This window comes from Helianthus annuus, chromosome 7, assembly GCF_002127325.2.
Source record: "Helianthus annuus cultivar XRQ/B chromosome 7, HanXRQr2.0-SUNRISE, whole genome shotgun sequence".
NCBI lineage: Eukaryota > Viridiplantae > Streptophyta > Magnoliopsida > Asterales > Asteraceae > Helianthus > Helianthus annuus.
The window spans coordinates 140566875-140589474 of record NC_035439.2 but is presented as its reverse complement, the minus strand read 5'-3'; the positions used below and the strand labels follow the sequence as shown (position 1 = coordinate 140589474).

At 35.4% G+C, this 22600-nt stretch overlaps 2 protein-coding genes, 1 long non-coding RNA gene and 1 other non-coding gene across 7 annotated transcripts; all 4 read right to left on the bottom strand.

The window, feature by feature from the left end:
- Positions 1-304: 304 nt before the first annotated feature.
- Positions 305-1339, bottom strand: LOC110868838. Its single transcript, XR_002552805.2, has 2 exons — positions 1255-1339; positions 305-894 (listed from the first exon to the last, which is right to left on the bottom strand). It is a non-coding gene; the product is annotated as an uncharacterized LOC110868838 (long non-coding RNA).
- Positions 1340-3729: 2390 nt separating this feature from the next.
- On the bottom strand, positions 3730-3802 carry TRNAK-UUU. The gene has a single exon. It is a non-coding gene; the product is annotated as a tRNA-Lys (tRNA).
- A 1318-nt stretch (positions 3803-5120) lies between these two features.
- LOC110868837 (16 kDa phloem protein 1) lies at positions 5121-8614 on the bottom strand. The gene is made up of 5 exons (XM_022118109.2): positions 8451-8614; positions 7242-7307; positions 6301-6439; positions 6076-6211; positions 5121-5343 (listed from the first exon to the last, which is right to left on the bottom strand). Exons 1-5 carry the CDS (start codon positions 8515-8517, stop codon positions 5287-5289), a joined length of 465 nt encoding a protein of 154 aa, XP_021973801.1. The 5' UTR covers positions 8518-8614; the 3' UTR covers positions 5121-5286.
- Positions 8615-17600: 8986 nt separating this feature from the next.
- On the bottom strand, positions 17601-22166 carry LOC110868836 (16 kDa phloem protein 1). Of its 4 annotated transcripts, none has more exons than XM_035975355.1 (7): positions 21805-22166; positions 21349-21713; positions 18818-19229; positions 18638-18703; positions 18136-18274; positions 17913-18051; positions 17601-17810 (listed from the first exon to the last, which is right to left on the bottom strand). In XM_035975355.1, the coding sequence occupies exons 3-7, from the start codon at positions 18882-18884 to the stop codon at positions 17754-17756; spliced, it is 468 nt and encodes a 155-aa protein (XP_035831248.1). In that variant the 5' UTR covers positions 18885-19229; positions 21349-21713; positions 21805-22166; the 3' UTR covers positions 17601-17753. The 4 variants fall into 4 exon arrangements, with proteins under 4 accessions (XP_035831248.1, XP_021973799.1, XP_035831247.1 ...); XM_022118107.2 differs by adding an exon at positions 20217-20312 and having other exon boundaries at positions 21349-22157; XM_035975354.1 differs by having other exon boundaries at positions 21349-21728; positions 21805-22157.
- Positions 22167-22600: the final 434 nt, after the last annotated feature.

Here is a 22600-nt window from a genome sequence, read left to right as displayed (position 1 = left end):
ATCCCAAGATTATCTATGTTCTTTGAGTTGGGCTCGTAAGCAACCAGATGTCCACGATTACCTTCTACAATTTCAATTATATATTCACCACTCTTTCTAAATCCTGTTGCTGTTAAACTATCTTCTGTGTTATAACTAAAAGTGGAAACCTTTGTAAATGATTTAGAAACACCATCCTCCATACATCGTACGCTATTCTATCCTGCTCACAAACATTGTCAAGCACAACAAGAGACTCCTTGAGTTTAAACAAGGATAGCCAATGTCTAGGCGGGGAGTGTGCTAACCTATTTGGGAGGTTTACTTCTCCAAATACCTCACTTGTGATATCATATGATATAATCAGATTACAAGACCCACCATCCATAGTAGCTAACCAATATATAACACCATCTATAGATACTGAACAAAAACCATCTGGCAGATCAAATTGAAAGCTGACTAATTTACGAGGGGGATTGCCACCTAGCCGTCTCCAAGCCCATGCGCTCAATGTAAAAACTCCAACTTGCCAATGGATGCAACTTGCAGTTTCCATATCGCCCCAACTAACAATATGTGTGATCTTCACAATCTTAGTGTCATTAGTCTCACGACAAACCCCAAAACCTAAAACGGTTGCATATGTTTCCCCATTTGCCACACTAGCCACAACAAGTTCAACCGTTTTTCTAATAGTTGGATTACAAAAAGCAGCTTTGCCCAGTCCGTTGATGAGAAACTCACGGCCAATTAGAAAGAGGCAAAACAATCCGTGAGAGCAGCCTATTATAGAATAATACCCATGGTCTTGAACCCGCAGAGGAGTAACGGAAACTCTACTTCTAGGGAAAGTATCGTCATCAACAACTGTTTCAACTTTCAACCAAAGAGGCAGATCTAGCTCTTCAAATCCTGAAAACACTTTACAATCAGTGTTTTCACCAAATTATTTTAATAATCCATTACAACTGAAAGCATTAAAACAGACTCACAGTACAAAATAAGTCTGATCATTGCACAATTTTCAAATCAATTCGGTTTCAGATCAATATTATTAATATGTAACAATTACATAACATAATACAATTCTCCTAAGATAATCGAACTTCAAGATCCACGTCATCATTGCTAATAACTCCGTATATATAAATCAAAACTGCGACTGAATCAAATCAAATTAATAATTCGAACAAATTGTACTTAAGTCAGATATAAACCCTAATTTTCACGATTTACAATGGCAACTAATGAAGAGAAGAGAAGAAAACGGACCGTTTGGATGATTTGAAGCTCCGACACTGGAATGCTCAACCGAAAGCCTTGGATGACAGTAATGTTTTTAGGGTTTCTAGGGCATGTTTGGGTAAGCTTTTTGAACCAACTTATTGACTTATTGGTTTTTTGAAAAGTCATAAGCTCTAAAATGATGTTTGGTAAAGAGGGTGTATGTGAGAGGGAAAAGCCAATAAGTCAATAAGTCACAAAATCCTGACTTTTCCAAGAAGCCAATAAATCAATAAGTTGTTTCAATAAGCTTACCCAAACATGCCCCTAATAGAGAAAACTTCTTGAAACAAACAACGAACGAGACTATTTTCAAATATGATTATTTAATTAATTCATATAGAAAAAGCCACGAGACTATTTATTTTCAAGTAACAAGTGGGTGGAATACCCACTCGTTGTAGCGGGATACAAAACAAGTTGCAAATAAAAGTATATTATATTTATATGAATTTTGATAGGGGTGAGCAAGTTTAGGTCTGGACTGAAAATAACAGAGAACTGAACCGAAAATATACTCAACCCGACCCGAACCCAAGTATCTAGGTATTTAGATCGATTCCAATTTTTCATATAAAATAGGGTCGGGTAGGGTCGGTTCTCGGTTCTTTTCATGGTGAAACCCGACTTGGACCTATGGACTGGAACCGACCCTATAATTAGGGTTGTGAATCGGTTCTGTATTTTATGTTTGATCGGTTCTTGGTGTCAGGTCGGGTAATGGTCGGGTAGGGTCGGGTTTTTCCTTTTGCTCACCCCTAAATTTTGAGATCACAAGCATGTTATTTGACATCAGTCTCGAACTCGTATATTAAAGATTTTTTAATTTTTGCTTCAACTCCTTTAAGCTTGGATGGATTTGAGTAGAAAGTTAAATTGTGGTGGTGGAAAAAAATAGAAAGGGAAGTACATTGAAAAGTCGATTCATAGCAAATATATATGGTTGCTAAAACTTGTTGTGTTAATGTGTTTGGAGGGGATGGTTTTGATACAAACATTATGCTACCTAAAAACTGTTGAGGACAAATCAATTAACTAAGGGTAAGAGCATAAGAATGAATGATTACAAGTAATCAATCTTCAATTAGCCTAATATTTAATAAGAATAAGGATTTTTTAGTAAATGGTGTTAAATTATACACTAAAGGAGAAACTTTTTTATGAGAAACTTTTTTGGAATAAAATAATTTAAACTAGTGATATTCCCTCGCGTTTTGCGGCGGGAATTTGGTTGGTATCAGTTTGGCTCATTACGATACCGATACTCGCTATTGCAATTGAAAGAGAAAACTTTACATCGATCAGAATGTAGCACTTTTCATAAAACAACACCCAAGGGAAATTAACTGAGCTATTATAAACTTTACACTGATGGTAATGATGTGTTGTTAGTTCACCTCCATTTTCAAACCTTCCTTCTTTCTCGGTTCGATTTTAACCAAAAACAACTGTAAACGCAAGTTCTTGAAATCCTTTTTTAATCACATGTTCTTTTAAACTGTTGTAGCAAGGGTAAAGTTGGATCATTGTCAAAATCTCGAAAATAAATGTGATGAGATGCATCTAGACTAAAGACGATAGTCCCTTCTCACATTCTATGGTTTCTACTAGTTTCATAGTGCATTATCTTGTTCGTCTCAATCTCTTCTACAGAATTGTAGAACTCATAGCATTTATGCGTTTAGATGTTATTTTGTTATTCTCTGTGTATATGAGAAAACTTTTATCATATTGGTGAGTATCGGTTTAGATTGAGAAATACTCAAGCGATATATAAGTCAATTTCATTGTAATTGAGATATTTGTCGAGTTTTCATTGAAGTTTATACAAAGTTTGACAAATTCCTTGGAAGAAACATAAATCATTAAAGAATTGGGATCATCGTAATTTAAATATCGAACTTATTAAGTAGATAAAACATAATAATTTATTAAAGGGTTATTAGATTTTATCACCCCTAACTATTGGCTATTGGCCACTGCCACCCTCAAATATCACTTTGACGCCCGTCACCTCCAACTTAATACTTAGTGTGTTATGTCACCAAATCGTTAACTGATCACTGACTTTTGATCCTGTAACTATACTTTTGGGGGTGTCATATGGATCTTAGAAAGGTTTTAGGGATCTTAGTGCACCCCAAAAGTATAGTAACAAGATCAAAAGTTAGTGATCAGTTAACGACTTGGTGACAGAACACAATAAGTGTTGAGTTGGGGGTGACAGGCGTCAAAGTGATAGTTGAGAGTGGCAGCGGCCAATAGCTAATAGTTAGGGGTGATAAAATCTAATAACCCTTTATTAAATTGAAGTATTCTTGAAGTAAGAAATAAGAAAGTTGTTAGATGAAGATATGTGGCATGAGGATAGACAAACACTTGGTGGTCACGAGTAAAGAGAACCGGACAAGACAGGAATGATTGTCACAATTGGCCAAACATTAAAAATAAAAAGTTAAAAAACGCCATCCGTGGGACTCGAACCCACGACCACGTGGTTAAAAGCCACGCGCTCTACCAACTGAGCTAGAACGGCTTGTGTTTTTGGATGATCATAAAAAAATAAATTGTAAACATGTCATTCATAAAGTCAACGTTCTGTTTTTTGCCGGTTTTTGGTCTTCACTAGCACTTTTTTTCATTCGATCAGACGTTAGACGTGAATATGATAATGATCCAACGGACACCATTTAAAACAAAAGATTAGAAAGAAGCATGATTGTGGACCTTAACATTTTCTTGGTAGTTCTAAAAGAAAGAATAAAGAGTCATATGTGTTTTCTATATGAGGGGCGGACCTATGTGTCTTGATGGATTGGTACTTGGCAGACATATCCTTTGAAAAAAAAATTTAGTGTATATTTTAGGCAAAAAACCCGACCACACCATTTAAAAATATGGTTGAACCCTTCATCCGCACCCCGAGCAACTAATTCCTGGGTCCGCCACTATTTTCACATCTTCTTAGCATTAGGGGTGAGTAGAAAACCAAAATAACTGAACCGAAACAAAAACCGACGGTTTGGTTTTCGGATTTTTAATAACCGAAAATTTCGGTTCGATTTTCGGATAACATTTTCAATAACCGAACCAATAAGTTATAATAGTAGGTCAAATCCATATATTTTTATGTTTAAGTGTTTAACCCATGCTAGTCAGAATTATTAATTTTATTCTTGATTGTTAAATATTTATAATAAGAACATTAACATGTTTATTTATCATTGAAATGAGTTATGCATTGTTTACAAGAAATAACAAAAATTAACAAAAAATTAAATGATTTTCAAAGTATTAGTATAAAAGAAAACGTCTTAATAAAAACTTTGGATAAACATTAAAATGAGTAAATTACGTTTTTGCCCCCTGTGGTTATATCATTGTTACTATATTAACCCAAAATAAGAATTTTTAACATATCTGCCCCCATGGTCTTTATAACTAACCATTTTGGCCCCCAAGTCTAATCATTTTGGCCCCCACGGTCTCTATAACTAACAATTTTGGCCCCCATAATCTCTAGACTTAGGAACCAAAATGGTTAGTTATAGAGACCATGGGGGCAGATATGTTAAAAAATCTTATTTTGGGCTAATATAGTAAAAGTGATATAATCACAGGGGCTAAAAACGTAATTTACTCTTAGAAGGTTAGATTTATGTAAAAAATATTAACTAAAAAACTAAATATATTAACTTAAATGTAAACATTTAAAATTCTTAAACTTTGAATTATACTTTTTATTTTTGAATCTAACGTAATTTGTTTCAAAAACCGAAAGAACCCGAAACCGAACAGTTTTGAATCAAACTTAATTTGAATTGATATCATCATTTGATGCATGAGAAGACAAAGAAGAAACATACAGGTAGAGAAACCTCTTAACCATTACCAACTAACATAACTAACTGTAACTACCAACAGACTCTTTTAACAGGTTTATGACCACTAAAAGCAACCAACATTTCAAGCATCACCATTTCCATCCATAAACAAATTTAAGCATTAAACATACACTAACTACCACTGGTTCTCTTTCCATCCTCCAAATTCTTGTCCATAAGTTTCATCTTCCACCTGTATGTATCCATTAAAATGCAAAAGAAAAGTTAACCGAAAGAGTTAATTACTGTTTTCGTCCCTGTGGTTTGTCAAAAATCACTATTTCAGTCCATTAGTTTAAAAATTGCGATTTCAGTCCCTGTGGTTTCACTTTCGTAACCGAGTTAAATGCCATTTTAGTCCCTGTGGTTTGGGCCATTTTGCTAGTTTAGTCCAAAGGTTTCATTTTTAACCTGTGGGTCCAAAAAGGTTTCACAGTTGCCATTTTAGTCCACTGGGTTAACTTCATCCATTTTTTCTGTTAACGAGAAGGCCAATTCAGTCATTTTATATGGCTGAATTGCCCTTTTAGTTAACAGAATTACATACAAAATGATCGAATTGGCCTTCTTGTTAACAGAAAAAATGGATGAAGTTATCCAAGTGGACTAAAATGGCAACTGTGAAACCTTTTTGGACTCATAGGTTAAAAATGAAACCTTTGGACTAAACTGGCAAAATGGCCCACCTTGTAACCATTTTAGTCCACCTTGTAACCATTTCAGTCCCTGTACTAACAGAATAAATGGATTGAAATGGTTACGAAAGTGAAACCACAGGGACTGAAATCGCAATTTTTAAACCAATGGACTGAAATAGTGATTTTTGACAAACCACAGGGACGAAAACAGTAATTAACTCTAACCGAAACTATGAAAGATTTAATCATTTTTGTATGTATGCTCTATGAAGTAGTAGATTACACACCTTCGGGGTGAAAGTGATGCCCACTCGAACATCTCCAGCGTAGCTTTGGCTACTATCCACAACGCTATACTTTTGAGCGCGTAACTCTGCAGTTCCATTCTCCACTCCTAGCTCCAATAAATCTTTCAAGTAGATCCTGTATGCATGCATGCATGATTATTAAGTAGGCTAGCTAGCTAGAGGTTCTTTTGTGAAACGATAATTATAAGGATTGCGTGGTCTTACGTTGTTTGTCCGAGGTAGTCGTCGGATGACAAGGTGTCGTGGTCCATGATCTTGAGAACAAGCTTAGGTTGTTCGTCTGCTCCTGGATATTCCACACGGAATGTGAACTTTTCGTTCCAATTTGGGTTCTTGCCCTCCCCTGCGTCATTTAAATGTTGTAAACGAACCGAACAAACATGAACGGGGCATGAATATAAATGAACATAGATTAACGGACATAACGAGCGAACACCGATTAAAAGTGCACGCGGACATCAACCTGTGGGGCCTAAAGCTAAATAAAACAGATTAAATTATAATTGTAATGGGCCTAAAAAGTTTATGTGAATATATAATAATATAAATGATTATAGATCAAATACACTACGAGTGTAAATGAACGAACCTAAACAAACATTCACGGACATAGATGAACGAACAAGATAAGTGTTCATGTACGCTCGTTTAACTAAATGAACAAAAACAATTGTTCATGTTCGTTCGCTTATTAAATAGCTGAACATCATCGAACTTCCCGCCGAATGGTTTGTTGAACGTTCGGTTTGTTTACAGGCCTACGTTTTGTGGTAAAAGTTACCCGTTTTCATGACCAAATGGTCCAAATCAAACTCAAAATAATATAACATATGTTAAAGAGGTTCACAATGCAATACACAGTATAAATCTCAAACTGATTAAAGTCATAAAAACTTATTGAATAAAACATAGAAAGAATTTAACATAAACAGACTTTCTTTTCTTAATCTCTTACAAGTTAAAACCAAGCTTTGGTGGATCACTTTCAGATATTTTTTTGTTTATTTTCTTCACATTTATTGTCACACATTGATTTTTAAATTGTAACTTAGACTATACATTAATAGTGGCACGATGATACTCTAGTGGTCTGCCAGTGATCCAAATTTGCCGTTCAAAAAATAAAAAGGTAATAAGGGTGTTACCTTTGGCAACGGTGCTCTTGTGCTCTTGACTCCTGTATTGGATCACCACATATGGGTCAATTTTGTCTGCACCATAATGAATGCATGAAAGGAGAATAAGGTTATTTGGTGACTGTAATTCTTCTAAAAATACATAAATCTACTGCTTTTTATCGATAAACAAGATCGTATATTCGTATACGCTTCAAATTAACCAAAAATGATCTATCAAAATATCATCAAGAGTGGCCTAAAAATCAGTAAAATGAATAAATGATGTTAGAATTAATACTCTCACACAATAATTATATTGCTAATTATAGTAGTTCCAACAAACACAAGCTAAATAGAGCATTGTACATTCAATGGTTAGCTACCACCAAACTTATAAACACTGTTTTAAATGAAATGATGTAGTTTTGACATTTTAAACTCTTATCTAGGGCTTGGGGTGTATACAAGCCGAGTCGCTCGCGAGCTGCTCGAGATTGGCTAGATAAAACCTCAAATCGAACCAAGCTTAAATAATTTATCGTGGCTCGTTTAAGAAACAAGCTAGCTCCCACCCAACATAGCGAGTTTGAACCTAAACGAGCCTTTTATTTACATAACGGTATTTAACATATTAAATACATATTTATATAAAATTTATTATTATATAAGATTACAACAAAGACGGCTGTAAAATAAATTTGAAGTCGTGTTTTACGGTTTCTTACAGCTACCGTAAAAAGCTGCTACAACATTTACGGCTGGTGTAAATTTAAAATTTCATTTTTTTAATATTTTTTGGTAAAAAAAATTTAAAAACCTTTCGTAAACTAGCTGTAGTTTTCATTTTACCCTAACCCAAGATAAGTAAAAATTAAATAATATACATTATATTATGTATAAAATATATGATAAAATAACAAATAACTATTAATAATAAACGAGTCAAAAACAAGCCGAACTCGAGGTCTCTTAAAGTCAAACGAGCCAAGCTCGAGCTTAAACGATCTCTCGGAGACTGGCTCGACTCGTTCACACTTTACACCCCTCTAAATTTACGGTAACGAAGCAACAACCCCTCATCAACCGATCATTTCAAATATCATACAAATTTTATATATAAAAAAAAACACACGTAATACACCTAAATCGAACAATAATCACAGGATTTTCAGTACAACACTCGTTTCAAGCAGAATTATCGAAACTAGAAGAATTAAAATCGTGAAAAATACGTACTGAAGAAATCGGATTTGCTGAGACCATGAGCATCCACCAGATCCACCTCCATTATTCCGATCGTCATCTCTCGTAACTTCAATTCTCTCTAAACACACACTGACACACAAACAAACACACAGTGTCACACAGAAGAATTAAGTTGAAATTGAAAATTACACGCTATGACGACTGAAAAATGTGACTTACATGTAATATTTACAAAAGAAGTCCCTGTGTTTTTAAGTTATGGACAATAAAACTACTTGTAGTTTGTTAAAAGTTGCTATTTGAAGTGCCAGTTGTATTATTGTATGGTATTTGAGTTTGGTCATGTGAAAGGTGTGTCCTTGTCCTAAAAGTTGTATCAATGAATATTCTTTCCTATGGTGACATCTTTGATATTTTCAAAATCAGCAATTTTTTTTAACAATGAATTTCGTTTGTCCACCGCAGTATCCAAATGTTGTCTTAACTGGGTCTATACTGGTTTTATAGTTTGGTTTGAGCGTTTCCTCAAGAATCATACGTACTGCTGGCTGCCACTTGACAGTCATTGTGTCACCACAAGAGTAGAACTCTCTGGCGTAACACACGGTGAGACAAAAACCTGCGTGGGGTTGGAGATCGAACTGACAACCTCACACAAGGCGCCAGGGGCGGACCCACCCTATGGCCAAGGTGGGCGGCTGCACCCCTTGAAAAAAGAAATTTAGTGTATATTTTGGGCAAAAAAAACCGCACCCCTTGAAAATATGGTTGAACACCTCATTCGCACCCCCAACAAATATTTTGGGGTCCACCACTGCAAGGCGTAACTCAAATCCTTAATTATCTTAATCCACCAAAAGTGACACAGGTGAGAATCGAACTAATTATTGGGTTTTTTTTAATTATATTTTTTCTCAAACGAACTATAAATGGGTTTAGCTGGGTTCTCGTCTAGTTGATGTTACGTTGGTTATGAAATATTGACTAGTAACTAAAAAAATGTTTGTCTTGTGGAAAGTATTTGAGAATGCCGTGGAAAAAGGTTATGAAATTTTGACTAGTAACTGAAAAATTTTTGTCTTGTGGAAGTATTTGAAAATGCCGTGCAAAAAGGTTATGAAATTTTGACTAGTAACCAAAAAAGGTTAATATATGAAAAAATGCATATTAGTAAATAAATAAATAACTAGTGTTGAGAACTCACGCTTTGTGGCAGTCTATTAAACCAAACAAAAAGTAAACGTAAAAACGTTAACTACACACGTGTGTTACAATGCGTTAACTCGCAAAAACTAGACAAAACCATAAAATATAGAAAAGAATAACTAAGTCGACTTAGCACTCACACGTTGCGACGGGACTGTTAAACCACAAAAAAAGTAGACGTAAAAACATTAAACCACACACGTGCATTCTTTTAACTCACAAAATTTAGATCATCGTGTATATACAACACATTTGTACAAGATGAAAAGTATAGGCGTCAAAATTGAAATTAAAAAAGTATTGGACTTAAAAATGAAAAATTACTTATGATAAATTTGTAAAAGATCAAAAGTATAACAGTTAAAAGAGAAAAAGGAAAAAAAAAAGTTTCAGCAAAGCACAGAGTATAACCCTTAAAGAATAAATAAGTTGGTAATAAATATACACTGTCGAACCATGCACACCTATTGCGGCGTGTTAATGTGAATAAATTAGACTCAAACATAAAACATTGGAAAGAATAACTAGGTCGATCTAGGACCCACACCACGCTAAATGAAAAAAATAAACATAAAAAATGTTGAATCATACACGCATGTTGCAGCGTGTGAACACGCAAAAGTGAAAAAGTATTAGGATTAAGAGTAAACTTCCGTTTTGCTCCCTGTGTTTTGGTCACTTTAACGGTTTTGCCCCAAACCTTTAAAAATAGTCATTTTACTCCCTGATGTTACTACTTTTTCACCAATTTGCTCCCCGCCCCAAACGGCGTCCATTTTAGCTGTTAAGTGTTAGTCATGTGCCCCTCACATGAGGGGCATTTCTGTCTTTTTTTCTTCCAAGATATTTTATACCATTCATTTAAAACCCTACTTATCATAATCTCCTGCCATCTTGTTGAAGAAACAAAACCTGCATATTGTTGAAGCTTCAAAAGAAATTCATGGCCATCACTCGCGACCATCACCCGCCGCCACATCGTCATCACCACCATCAGCGACAAACCCCGCCCAATCCACACACTCTGTCTTACCCGTATCTCTCTCTCTACCTTCTCTATCACCACCCACAACCACCACCTGCCGCCATCATCGCCATCACCACCATCAATCAACCCCACCCAACATTGTTTCAAATCTTAAAAGGGGCAGTGAGCTCTAATTTGGGAGCTAAGTTTTGCTCATATACAATGGAAGGGGATATATTTGCGGCAGTTAAAAAGCATTAAAATTCATGGAAGAAATCTATTACCTGAAAAGTACAAAACGTTATTTGCAGAAACACGGAAAAGGGCTTAGATTAAGCAGAGATCATGAAATCCGAGATTAATAAGGCTGTAATTATTTTAATGCTTCTTTATGTTTTTGGTCCAACAACTAAGATTATATAAAATAAGGGAAAAGATCAAATAGGAAGTTTATTTTGGCTAGGAAGTGTAGGAAGCAATAGGATTAGGACATGTGGCAACATTTAAAATAAAGAAAAAGGGTATTTTAGTCAATCCAACCCTTTCTTCTTCCTTTTCAAAACCCAGTAACTTCAAAACCCACCATTTTCAAAACCCACCATCTTCAACCATTTCTTCACTTTCTATCTCAATAATCAGTACATTATAGTGCGATTTTCAGCACCAATCAATGATTCAAACACCCGATCAACGTGTTCTTCAACTTTTTTTTTGAAGAAAACCCAGTTTAATTTCATAAAAAAATCTCGTTTTTTCCGGTGATTTTGGAGATAATCACTCGATTCGTTCGATTCGAGCGTTGATAAGTGTTTCAATCATTCAAACTTCGTCAATTGTTGAAGAAATCACTTCGATCCATTTAAGAAATTCTTTAATTTCATTTTTACGATCTGGGTTTTTGATTTATTCATTGCGTTTTACGATCATGGCGGAGGTCCGGGGGCAGCGCCCCTGGTAGCGGGGTCCCAGGGGCGGCAGCCCCTGGCGGGGTCCAAGGGGCAGAGCCCCTGGCTGGGGTTGAGAGTTTTCTGTAAATTGCTGTAATAAAAATGCATCAGAAAAATTAATTTTCCGTAAATTGCCTCTGGAAAACTGCATTCGTAGACAGTTTTTTATCTCCTGCTTCCTGGTTCAGACAATTCACATACAAAACTGCATTCGTAGACAGTGTTTCTGGTTCTGTAAACAACAGGTTCTGGTCATTGCGTTTTAGTTAGATTCTGGTTCTGTGAACAACAGTTTCTGGTTATTGCGTTTTAGACAGTTTCTGGTTCTGTGAACAACAGTTTCTGGTCATTGCGTTTTAGAAATAAAACATTTTTGAAGTGTTTTTACTCATTGCGTTTTAGGTAAACACATTTTTATGTGTATTCAGTTCATTGCGTTTTAGAGAGAACAGTTTCTTTTGTGTTTTTAGGCCATTGCGTTTTAGAAATAAGACATTTTTATGTGTTTTCTAGGCATTGCGTTTTAGAAATAAGACATTTTTAAGTGTTTTCTGGCCATTGCGTTTTAGAAATAAGACATTTTTAAGTGTTTTCTGGCCATTGCGTTTTAGAAATAAGACAATTTTAAGTGTTTTCTGGCCATTGCGTTTTAGAAATAAGACATTTTAAGTGTTTTGGGTGCATTTCGTTTTAGGTAAAACACATTCAGTCCATTGCGTTTTAGAAAATACACTTTCTTTTGTGTTTTTAGGCTATTGCGTTTTAGAAATAAGACATTTATTTGTGTTTTCTGGTCATTGCGTTTTAGAAATAAGACATTTCTTTGTGTTTTTTGGTGTGTTGCGTTTTAGAAAAAGTCATTTTTTACGTTTTTTTATTGCGTTTTACGCAACTGGGTTTTCTCCATTGCGTTTTACGCAACTGAGTTTTCAATTTTTTTTCGAAAATATAGCAATAGTATACTCGTTTTAAAGATAAAAAAACGCTCGTTTTTTGGTGCAATTTTTATAAAAAAATAATGTCGTATGAAAAAAGTTATTAATGTTTAAAAAATGGGGGGGGGGGGTTAGAGGAGAGAGAAACTATTGTGCTGGATTGACTAGAATGCCCCTAACAAACCCACACGCCTCTTTTTTTTTGCTTCAATTTCATTCATTTAATCTTAGCCCTTGATTAACTAAATAGATGGTCAAGATCACTTCCTAGCCTTCCTAGCCAAATAAACTTCCTATTATATCTCCACTCAATAGAATAATTTAGATATATAGATAAGAAGAGAAAAAGAGTTTAATGAATTAATAATAAAATGAAACAGATAAAAAGTTTAAATGGGAAAAGACTAAAATGCCCCTCATGTGAGGGGTATGTGACCAGGATTTAACGGTTGAATTGGATGTCGTTAGGGGCTGGGAGTGAAATAGAGATAAGCTTCATAGATCAGGGAGTAAAATGTCTATTTTGAAAGGATTGGGGCAAAACCGTTAAAACGGCCAAACCACAGGAAGCAAAACGAAAGTTTACTCTAGGATTAAATTATATAAGAAAAAATATTGGATTCTAAAATAAAGAAAAAAAAATAAAACATAATACACTTGGAGAGCTTACTTGTATCTTAGGCTTACAAAGTTGAAAAATAAACTTCATAATATATAGAGTAAACTTCCGTTTTGCTACCTGTGGTTTGGTCACTTTAATGCTTTTGCCTCAAACCTTTAAAAATAGTCATTTTACCCCCTGATCTTTGAAGCCTTTCATGATTTCACTCCCCGCCTCTAACTCCATCCATATTGCATGTTAACTGAAAGAGTATTTTGATAATTTCAAATATAAAATAAGGGGCATTTTAGAATAAAAATTTCAAGTACAAGGGGCATTTTGAAAAATCATCCAAAAATACCACTATCATCGAAAAATCTGCTCACAAAACTCATCGAATAAAAATTATTCTACCACTATCATTCAAAAATACCTTGTATATGCTCATCAAAAGATTGAAACCTTTCCTTCTACAAAATCAATAGAAAGACCACCACCACCACCACCGTAGCATCAACATAAACCCTAATTTGCTTCAACACAAACTCATTCCCCTTAGCTAAAAACGCATCCTTTAACCTCTTTCCAATCGGACCCTCATCTTAACAATATCCCAAAGATCTGGATCCTCATCGGCGTTCTCATCGGAGATGTACGGAATCTCAACAACCCCATCAACAATTAGCAACAATTTACCATATATGCTCATCAAAAGACTGAAACCCTAACACATATATGCTCATATTCTTATCAACAGCTGCAGATCCGGCTTCTTTGGGCAGTTTCTTATTGGCCTTTGGCTTCTTCTCAGCCGGTGCTTTCTCTTCTGCCGGCGTCTTCTCAGCAGGCTTCTTCTCTGCCTTTGGTGCCATTGATTTGTTTAAGGAAATTAAAATTCTAGGGTTTGTAATGTAATTTGGGGGAATTGTGTGTGATTGAAAGAGGTTACGGGTGTTGGTTATATATGAGAGGTGAATGGGTTTTTATTGGATGATTGGGTTGTTATGCGGATCGATGACGTCGTTTTGATGAAGAGGTTACCTTTTCTAGCGAGTATTGTTTGGTTGGCGATGAGTTTTGTGAGCAGATTTTTCGACCATTCGAGGCAGTCGGTCTCGGCCCATTGCCAGTTGTGGGTGTCGACAGGTGGTGGCCGGTGAAGTTCTTGGTGGTGATGTCTGGTTATATGGGTTATGGAGAGAGAGCAAAGAGAGAAACTAGAGAGAGGAGATGGTGTAGTGTTATATATGTATAATAATAGTATAATAAAATATCTTTTTAGGTTGGATGGGAAAGACTAAAATGCCCCTTATTTTATACTTGAAATTATCAAAATACCCTTTCAGTTAACATGCAATATGGATGAAGTTAGAGGCGGGGAGTGAAATCATGAAAGACTTCAAAGATCAGGGAGTAAAATGGCTATTTTTAAAGGTTTGGGGCAAAACCATTAAAGTGACCAAACCACAAGGAGCAAAACGGAAGTTTACTCTAATATATTTAATAGTAGGATTAGGTTCAAGAGTGAACACTAGTGTAGTTTGCGAACTGAGTGAACTAATTCTGGCCATACACGTGTGTAGATCAATGGTCAGGATTTGATGTTGAAATACACTAGTGTATTTTACGATTTGATGATGAGTTCCTGGCCATACACGTGTGTAGACCAATGGCCAGGATTTGTTCACTCAGTTCGCAAATACACTAGTGTTCACTCTAGAACCCCACCCATAGTAGTAATGGTATTTATTTAATAATAAGAAGAAATAACGATAAACAATAGTAGCAAATAAAAATTATAATAAAATATTACCAATATTTGGATCCTCTAACGTCGATCCAACTTGACCCATTGCGAGTTCTTCATCCATGGTCTATTATGAACTTTGACGAACAATTTCTTTGGATGTTACTTATTTTTTTCTTGATTTTCCTTTTTCAAAAGTGTTTCACGAACAACTTCGGGCCCTGGCTATGTTTCGGGAGCAAAATTTGGTTCGGGAATAGGTTGTTCAATGTTGAGAATTTATTAGATCTAACGGGAGAATGTGAAACTTGTAAAGTATATTGTAGTGTGGTACCCATGGCATTATAGCCTAGTGGTATCTTGGTGGTGGGATAAGGCTTATGACCATTAGGTCATGGGTTCGATTCCCACAAAGGGGGGTTTTTCCCAGATTTATTGAGTTTCCTCCTGAATTGGTGTATAAGTATTATTGCCTAGTGGAGATGGATATGATCGGGTGGTTCTGCTGGTGGCACGATGATACTCCAGTGGTCCGTCAATGATCCAAATTTACCGTTCAAAAAAAAAATATTGTAGTGTGGTAAACTTGACTAGAATCATAATGGAAAAGCTTACATGGGTTGGTATCGGGATCATGTGCATTGAATGGGTGCTTTGGATTCATGGTGGTGGATGGAGATTTGAATTTTTAAAATGAACAAAAAGAGTTGAGTTTTTGTTAAAAAAATAGAGAATTCACTACTATTATACAATATTTTTTTATAAACATGTTGTTGTAAAACGTTTATCACTTCAACGATCATCTCCCTCTCCTATGCTCGTGACCTAGTTCACGGTGAGCCTCCTCAAAGCCTAATCACAACACCACGACGCAGTGTATCATGAGCGTTGGTCTGATGTGGCATGAGCCATTCTCACGCTCACGCTATTTTACATATGCTCTAATACATCATATACTCATTCATACATACACTTACAATGATAACACTCTTATCAATGATGGAATTCAATCTCTTGTCATTCATCTATACTACTATATACAATACATTTGAGAAAGGCACCATTGTAATTTACCTAAAATTTTACGATGTTTAGGACAAATTTTGTTGCACATAGTACAAGTACTTTGTGCAATAGTTCTTAATTTGCTTCATTCAATAAACTTCTCCAAATTAAGACATTATTTGATGCACATGAGATTATTTAGTTCACTTCATTAAGTATTATAATGCTTTAAATTAATATGTAAATTTACATTTATTATTTATATTTTATAACCAAAATTTAAATTAAGTATTATCTTATTTAAATACTTAATATATAATTACTAGATGGTTACATTATAATAATACTAACAAAATAATAATAATACTCAAATATAATCAGTATTTAAGGCAAATTGGGTTAAATTGCGCTCTCCAAAAGAGTCTCGATGACACCCACTACATCACACAAGCCAACCCACTAGTATTGATATATAAATTTGTTGAGGTCATGTTTACCGATATGTATTTAATTTTAATCACCTGGCTCCCTTTGTTATAAATCGGGCGGTTTTTAAAATAGTTTATTATATTTTTTACTAGCTAATTCATACACCCTTTTAATCCTATTTCTAAATATACGCAATTGCCCATCAAAGAAATTAGGCTAGAAGCACTTTTGATTTATTATGTTTATTTCCATAATCTTCATACAAAATCCGATCTTAATAACATCTCATCTTTATAAAATCCATATATTGACTGGTAAAATCTTTTGCAATTTATACTGTGTTAAGAGACTTTACCAAGATCTAGTATCTACTAGTTCTTACTAGGGGTGAGCAAATTTAGGTCCGGACCGAAAATAATCGAGAATCGAACCGAAATTATACCCAACCCAACCGAATCCAAGTACCTAGGTATTTAGATCGTTCCAATTTTTCATATAAAATCGGGTCGGGTCGGGTCGGTTCTCGGTTCTTTTCATGGTGAACCCCGACTTTGACCAATGGACCGGAACCGACCCTATATTTAGGGTAGTGAATCGGTTCTGTATTTTATGTTTGATCGGTTCTCAGGTCGAGTAATGGTCGGGTAGGGTCGGGTTTTTCCTTTTGCTCACCCCTAGTTCTTACTCAGCAATTTGTATTATTTTTATATAATTATTTAAAAACTGGTCTACTTAGTTTAAAAATTGGTTAAATTTATATACTTAGCTTTCTCACTCCGTAATTTATATTATTTTTAAATATTTTATTTAAAAACAGGTCTACTTGGATAAAAAATTGGCAAAAAAAATATTAACTTAGCTAAAAGAACATGTTGGAAGTTGTAAAAGGTGTTCCTGTATTTAGGATTTGTAATACCTAGTCTTGACCAACAGGAAATATACAATTTATAGTTTGTACAAAAAATTGAAAAAATGACTAGTGAGTAGTGACACTCTTAACTTTCATTTTCGTTATCAAAGGCAATCCACGACTAAGAGTTAGAGAACACGGTTTAGCAACTTTTCAACACTTGGGTTGTAGGTATGATCCAACAATGTGATTTGAGATTGTGACTTCATTTTTCAAGCAAATGATCGTCTTGAACTCAGAGGTGGATCTAGGAATTATTTGTTGGGGGTGCGGATGAGATGTTCAACCATATTTTCAAAGGGTGCGGTCGGGTTTTTAGCCTAAAATATACACTAAATTTTTTACAAACCCCGGATATTACTTTGGAAAAAAAAACAATAGTCTTAATGAATCTTTTAAAAACACACTACTTTTATAAAACAATTTGCATCAATAACAACATCCACATTGTACAGATCTTTCTATATAAAAACTCCAATAGTCCTATTATGATATATGAACAATTGAACATTATACCACTAATGTTAGCAGCCAAATACAATTTACTCAATGAACATCTACAATTTCAAAATATAAAATCAAGGCATTACCACTGGCTCTCTTTCCATCCACCAAATTCTTGTGCATAAGTCTGTGTATCAACCTATACACATCAAAACGATACATGGAATATATATAGTCAGATATTTAAACATCATACGTAAACAATTTTAAGTAGAGAACTACGAGATAAATTGAATAGTACCCTTGGGGTGAAGGTGACCCCGACTTGAATATCTCCACAATATTTTTGACTATCACCCACAACGCGATATTTTTGAGGATGTAGTTGAGCCGCGCTTCCATTCTCCACTCCTTGTTCCATTAGTGTTTTCAAGTAAATCCTGAAACCAGTAACTAATAAGTAATGTAAAACTAAGGCATCTATGGTAATTGGTAACTTAATATATCCTACACCGCATACTTACGTTGTTTGTCCAAGGTAGTCGTCAGATGAGAAGGTGTCATGGTCCATAATCTTGAGAACAAGCTTAGGTTGTTTGTCAGCTCCTGGATATTCTACCCTGAATTTGAATTTTTCGTTCCATTTCGGGTTACTTCCCTGCCCTACATTAATTATATTTTTAAGGTTATCATTAATGTTGGAAGTTTAGTCTTGAAATTACATGTGAAAGATTTTTTTGGTTCACTTGTGTTTCAATCGATTCTAGTTTGTTTGTGTGACCCGATAAAGGGCTTGTGCCCAGGGGCGGACCTACCCTTTGGCCAGGGTGGGCGGCCGCACTCTTTGAAAAAAATAATTAGTGTATATTTAGGCAAAAAACTCGACCGCACCCCTTGAAAATATGGTTGAACACCTCATCCGCACCCCAACAAATAATTTATGGGTCCACCACTGCTTGTGCCAACAAATAATGATTTTACGTGTTGATATAATCGTATTAATATTTTATAAGATTTAAATCATACCTTTGGCAATACTGGTTTTGTGTTCTTGACTTATGTATTGGATCAATACATATGGATCTATTTTGTCTGCACCAAAATGGGTCAAGTTATTTTGTGTTTTGATTTTCAATCAATCATATATATGGTGTATACAATCATGTATGTTATTAATATACATATATTGAAAAAAAAAATACTTACTGAAGAAATCGGTTCTGCTGAGACCGTGAGCATCCACCAAGTTCACCTCCAATATTCCGATCGTCATCTCTCTCTAAACTTGAAATTCTTCTCTCTATATATGTATGTCTCTTGCACAGATGAATGGACTAAATATTGGAAGTGAAGGTATTTATAATGCTCAAAAGTCAAGCCCCCAAAGTTTGAAGTTATGTGAATGAGTCTACTTGTAATTGTTTTGTAGTTATGTAAAAGGTGGTTGGCTGAGAAAGTGTCACACCCCGAAATATCAGAGCTTGGCGTGACTGGACCGGTATCTTCATTGCACAGCGGAAGCAAAAAGCTAAGACTTCTAAACAATGAACGCCCGCTAAGCACTCGAAATCCCGTGGGTTCTCCTATTCCAACCGTTCCGTATTTTGAAAATTTCCACCTGAGAAAGAACATGCGAAAAAGTCAACATAAAGTTGAGCGAGTTCATAGTTTGTTGTGAAAAGATTTAAAATAAATCTTTTTGATAACCGGTTTTAAAGTTGTTGAGAAAATATAGTAAAATTATTTTCTTGGCATGATATATGAAAAACTGTGAGTCTAGCCCACAATAGTCTTTGTGCATTGCACGAGAGAGAATGGGCCGAGCCCAAACGAACCTTTGTAAGCAGGATCAGCGCTTCCTCTTACTTAGGTATAACTTGAAAACCGTTACTAAAGTTGGTAAATCCATGTACTTGTGAGTTTACATCAAATGAATCTTAAAAACATTTGAAAGTTCAGTTTATAAGTAGGTATGTAATGCGTCTATGAACATGTTGATCATTAATGTGTAGCTAAGACATTAATATGTGTGCCGACATAGGAAGCACTCAACCCGGTAGACGATTTAAGTGTCGATTCACTTCGACAGGGACACAAAAGCACTCTAAGTGGCCGCACAAGGACCGTGAGTGGGGCTCGCCCGTACCCGATAGATCTACCCCCTGTTCCGTGGTCCTTAAAAGGATTAATGGTGCCTAAGTTAGCGCCTATTCGCACGTGATCCAAGAGTTCATTCCATAGCTTAATCATACCCTAGTTAATATGTATTTCAAAAGAAAAAGGGGGACATAAACCCATTGGGTTGTCTCGTTGTTCGTACGCAGAACAACCCAGTCCCGTTGTAGTAACTAGGACATTCCTGTCACTAGTCATGAAAATCATGCACGTTTGTGAAAATACGCGTTTGTTTTGTAAAACCGGTATGTTTAGTATAAACCGTTCGTAAACCATTTGAGTTCCTTGAAATCCATTCGCAATATGGTTTAGAAATATGAGTTTTTGTTCAACGAAAAGTTGTTTATTTTTGCAAAACTTGCATGTCTTTCCACCCCCGAAAACATTTATAAAAATGTAAAACAGTAAAAAGTGGGGGTTATGAACTCACCTTAACATTCCTGTGCAAAACTAGCTTAAGGTGATTCCGTGATTCCGTGATGTCATTCCAAGAACTTGAACTCGCTAGCGTGCATCTATAGTATTCCTAACATGGAATAACTTACAGTTTCTAAATAAATCGACGTAGCTAAACTACGTGTCCGAGCTCTACCGAGTCGTTAACTAAACGACTTTAAGGTAGTGTTAACTTGACTTAGAATAACCCATATGTGGTTATTTGATCCCGTTTATAATCGGGATAAAACTAAGTCTCGAAAACAACTTAGTTCTCGAATGGTTTAGGATATATATATTTATATGTTTAAATATAAATATGCTAAGTCGTGTTAGTTGTCGTGAATAGAAATACGTATACAGATAAGGGAGTGTCTTGTTGTGTCGTATATGATACGGTAATATACCGTTGTAGTTTTCGTAGGATGGAAGTAGATAAATATATATATATATATATATATATATATATATATATATATATATATATATATTCAAAAACTTGATGTTTGAGACGAATATAAACAATTATATTCACTTTACAAGAGTTTGGATTCCAAACGTTTGAAAGAACCATAAATAATTATATTTATAACATATGACTCCCGAATATTAAACGTTTGAAATAAATATAAAAATTATATTTAGTTCGTAAGAGAGTTTAGGGTCGACGTTTGAAATAAATATAACTAATTATAGTTATTTTATAAAAGTGTGCGAGTTTTCAATGTGTTTTGAAATAAATATAGGTAATTATATTTATTTTTACACAAGTTATCAGTTTTTGTTAACTAGTAACTCGCGTTGTAAAACATCGCCAAAATAAGTATACCTATACTTATTTTATAAAAATTAACTGAATCTCGATAAACGTCGTTTTTGGAATAAAATCATGTGTCGCGTTTCGGATTTTTAGGAAAACGGACAGGGTTTCGTCTGTTTTTGGACGATCCCGACAATCAAAGTGTCGATATTTTTATCAAAACACAATAGTTCAACAATATATACATAATGTTTTGTCGAGTTGCAAAATGAAAACAAATTACTAAATGTGACGGTTCGCGTATAGATATAAAATCTAATATTCTAAAACATCGTAAAAGAAATAACGTGTCGCGTTTAAATTTTACCGAATTCCTGAGTTGACCAGGTCTTGGCTGCGTTGACCGGGTGTTGACCCGTTGACCGAACTGAGTTGACGAAACTGACCGTGCCGCGAAAACCCGAACCAAAATAGTCCCCAAAGCCAAATCTGAACCTGGACTGAATGAATCCAGAACTAAACAATGAAACCCGACTCTTGAATCGGAACCTGAACCGTGCTACTATTGACCGTTTATCCACTGTTGACCCGCTAAATCCCGAACCGTTGACTTCTGTTGACCGAAACCTGAACCCTCGAACCGAACCGAACCAAATCTCGAACCCATCTTCTGACCAAGTTAATCCGAGACATCAGAAAACTAACAACACTACCTAGATCACCACCACCATCCTGAAAAACTACCGGCTACGGCCTTATACACTCGGTTCTTAGGAAGATCCAACAGAAAATGAGAAGAAAATGAGGGGATTTGATGGGTTACCGGAAAAGACACCGTCGTCACCGCCTCTGATAACTCCGGCGAGACCCGCCGCCACTGCAGACGGTGATGCCGTCGCCTCTCCTCCGCGGATCTCTATCTCTCTCATCGGCTCTTTCTCCGTCTCTCATCCTGGTACCGTCGCCGCCACCATCAAGCGCTGCCACCAACCGTGGTGGCCGGCTGAACATCATAGAGTGAGGGAGAGGGGAACGAGTGAGTGGGGGGTGGGGTAGATAGGGTTCTACAGGTGTGTTTGATAAATTAGTAGAGAAAAAGAAAAGTATGGGGCTTGGTTTATGACCAGGAGTATGGGAGTAAAAGTATGGGAGTAAAAGTTTATGACTAGCTTTCATGTTTTGTTCATGTATTATAATAATGAAAAAAAATATATATGGGGATGGGTGAATGTTTCACGCATGCTTACCATGTATATATGATATTTGTTTTGTCAATCTCAAGTGGCAGAATCCATTAATTCATGTGAGCTTGTTTGTTTTATTTTTTTATTGTTTTCTTTTGACTAATCAAATCAAGATGCAAAAAGGAAAGCATGGGTGTTTCCTACTAGCTGAGCATAGATGTTAGGCAATTGAGTAGTAAATATGATAGGTTGATTTTTTTGTAATATATAATCGTCCTTGCATAGTATAACCATGTCTTGCATATTACTATGGTCAAAGCATGGATGTGCTAGGAGGTTAAAATAAATGAAAAAAATCAATTGTAGTGTGAAGGATGGGGTTACGTTGGAAAGGTAAGAAGAAGAAAAGGAAAAAAAAACATTGTGTTATTTTGT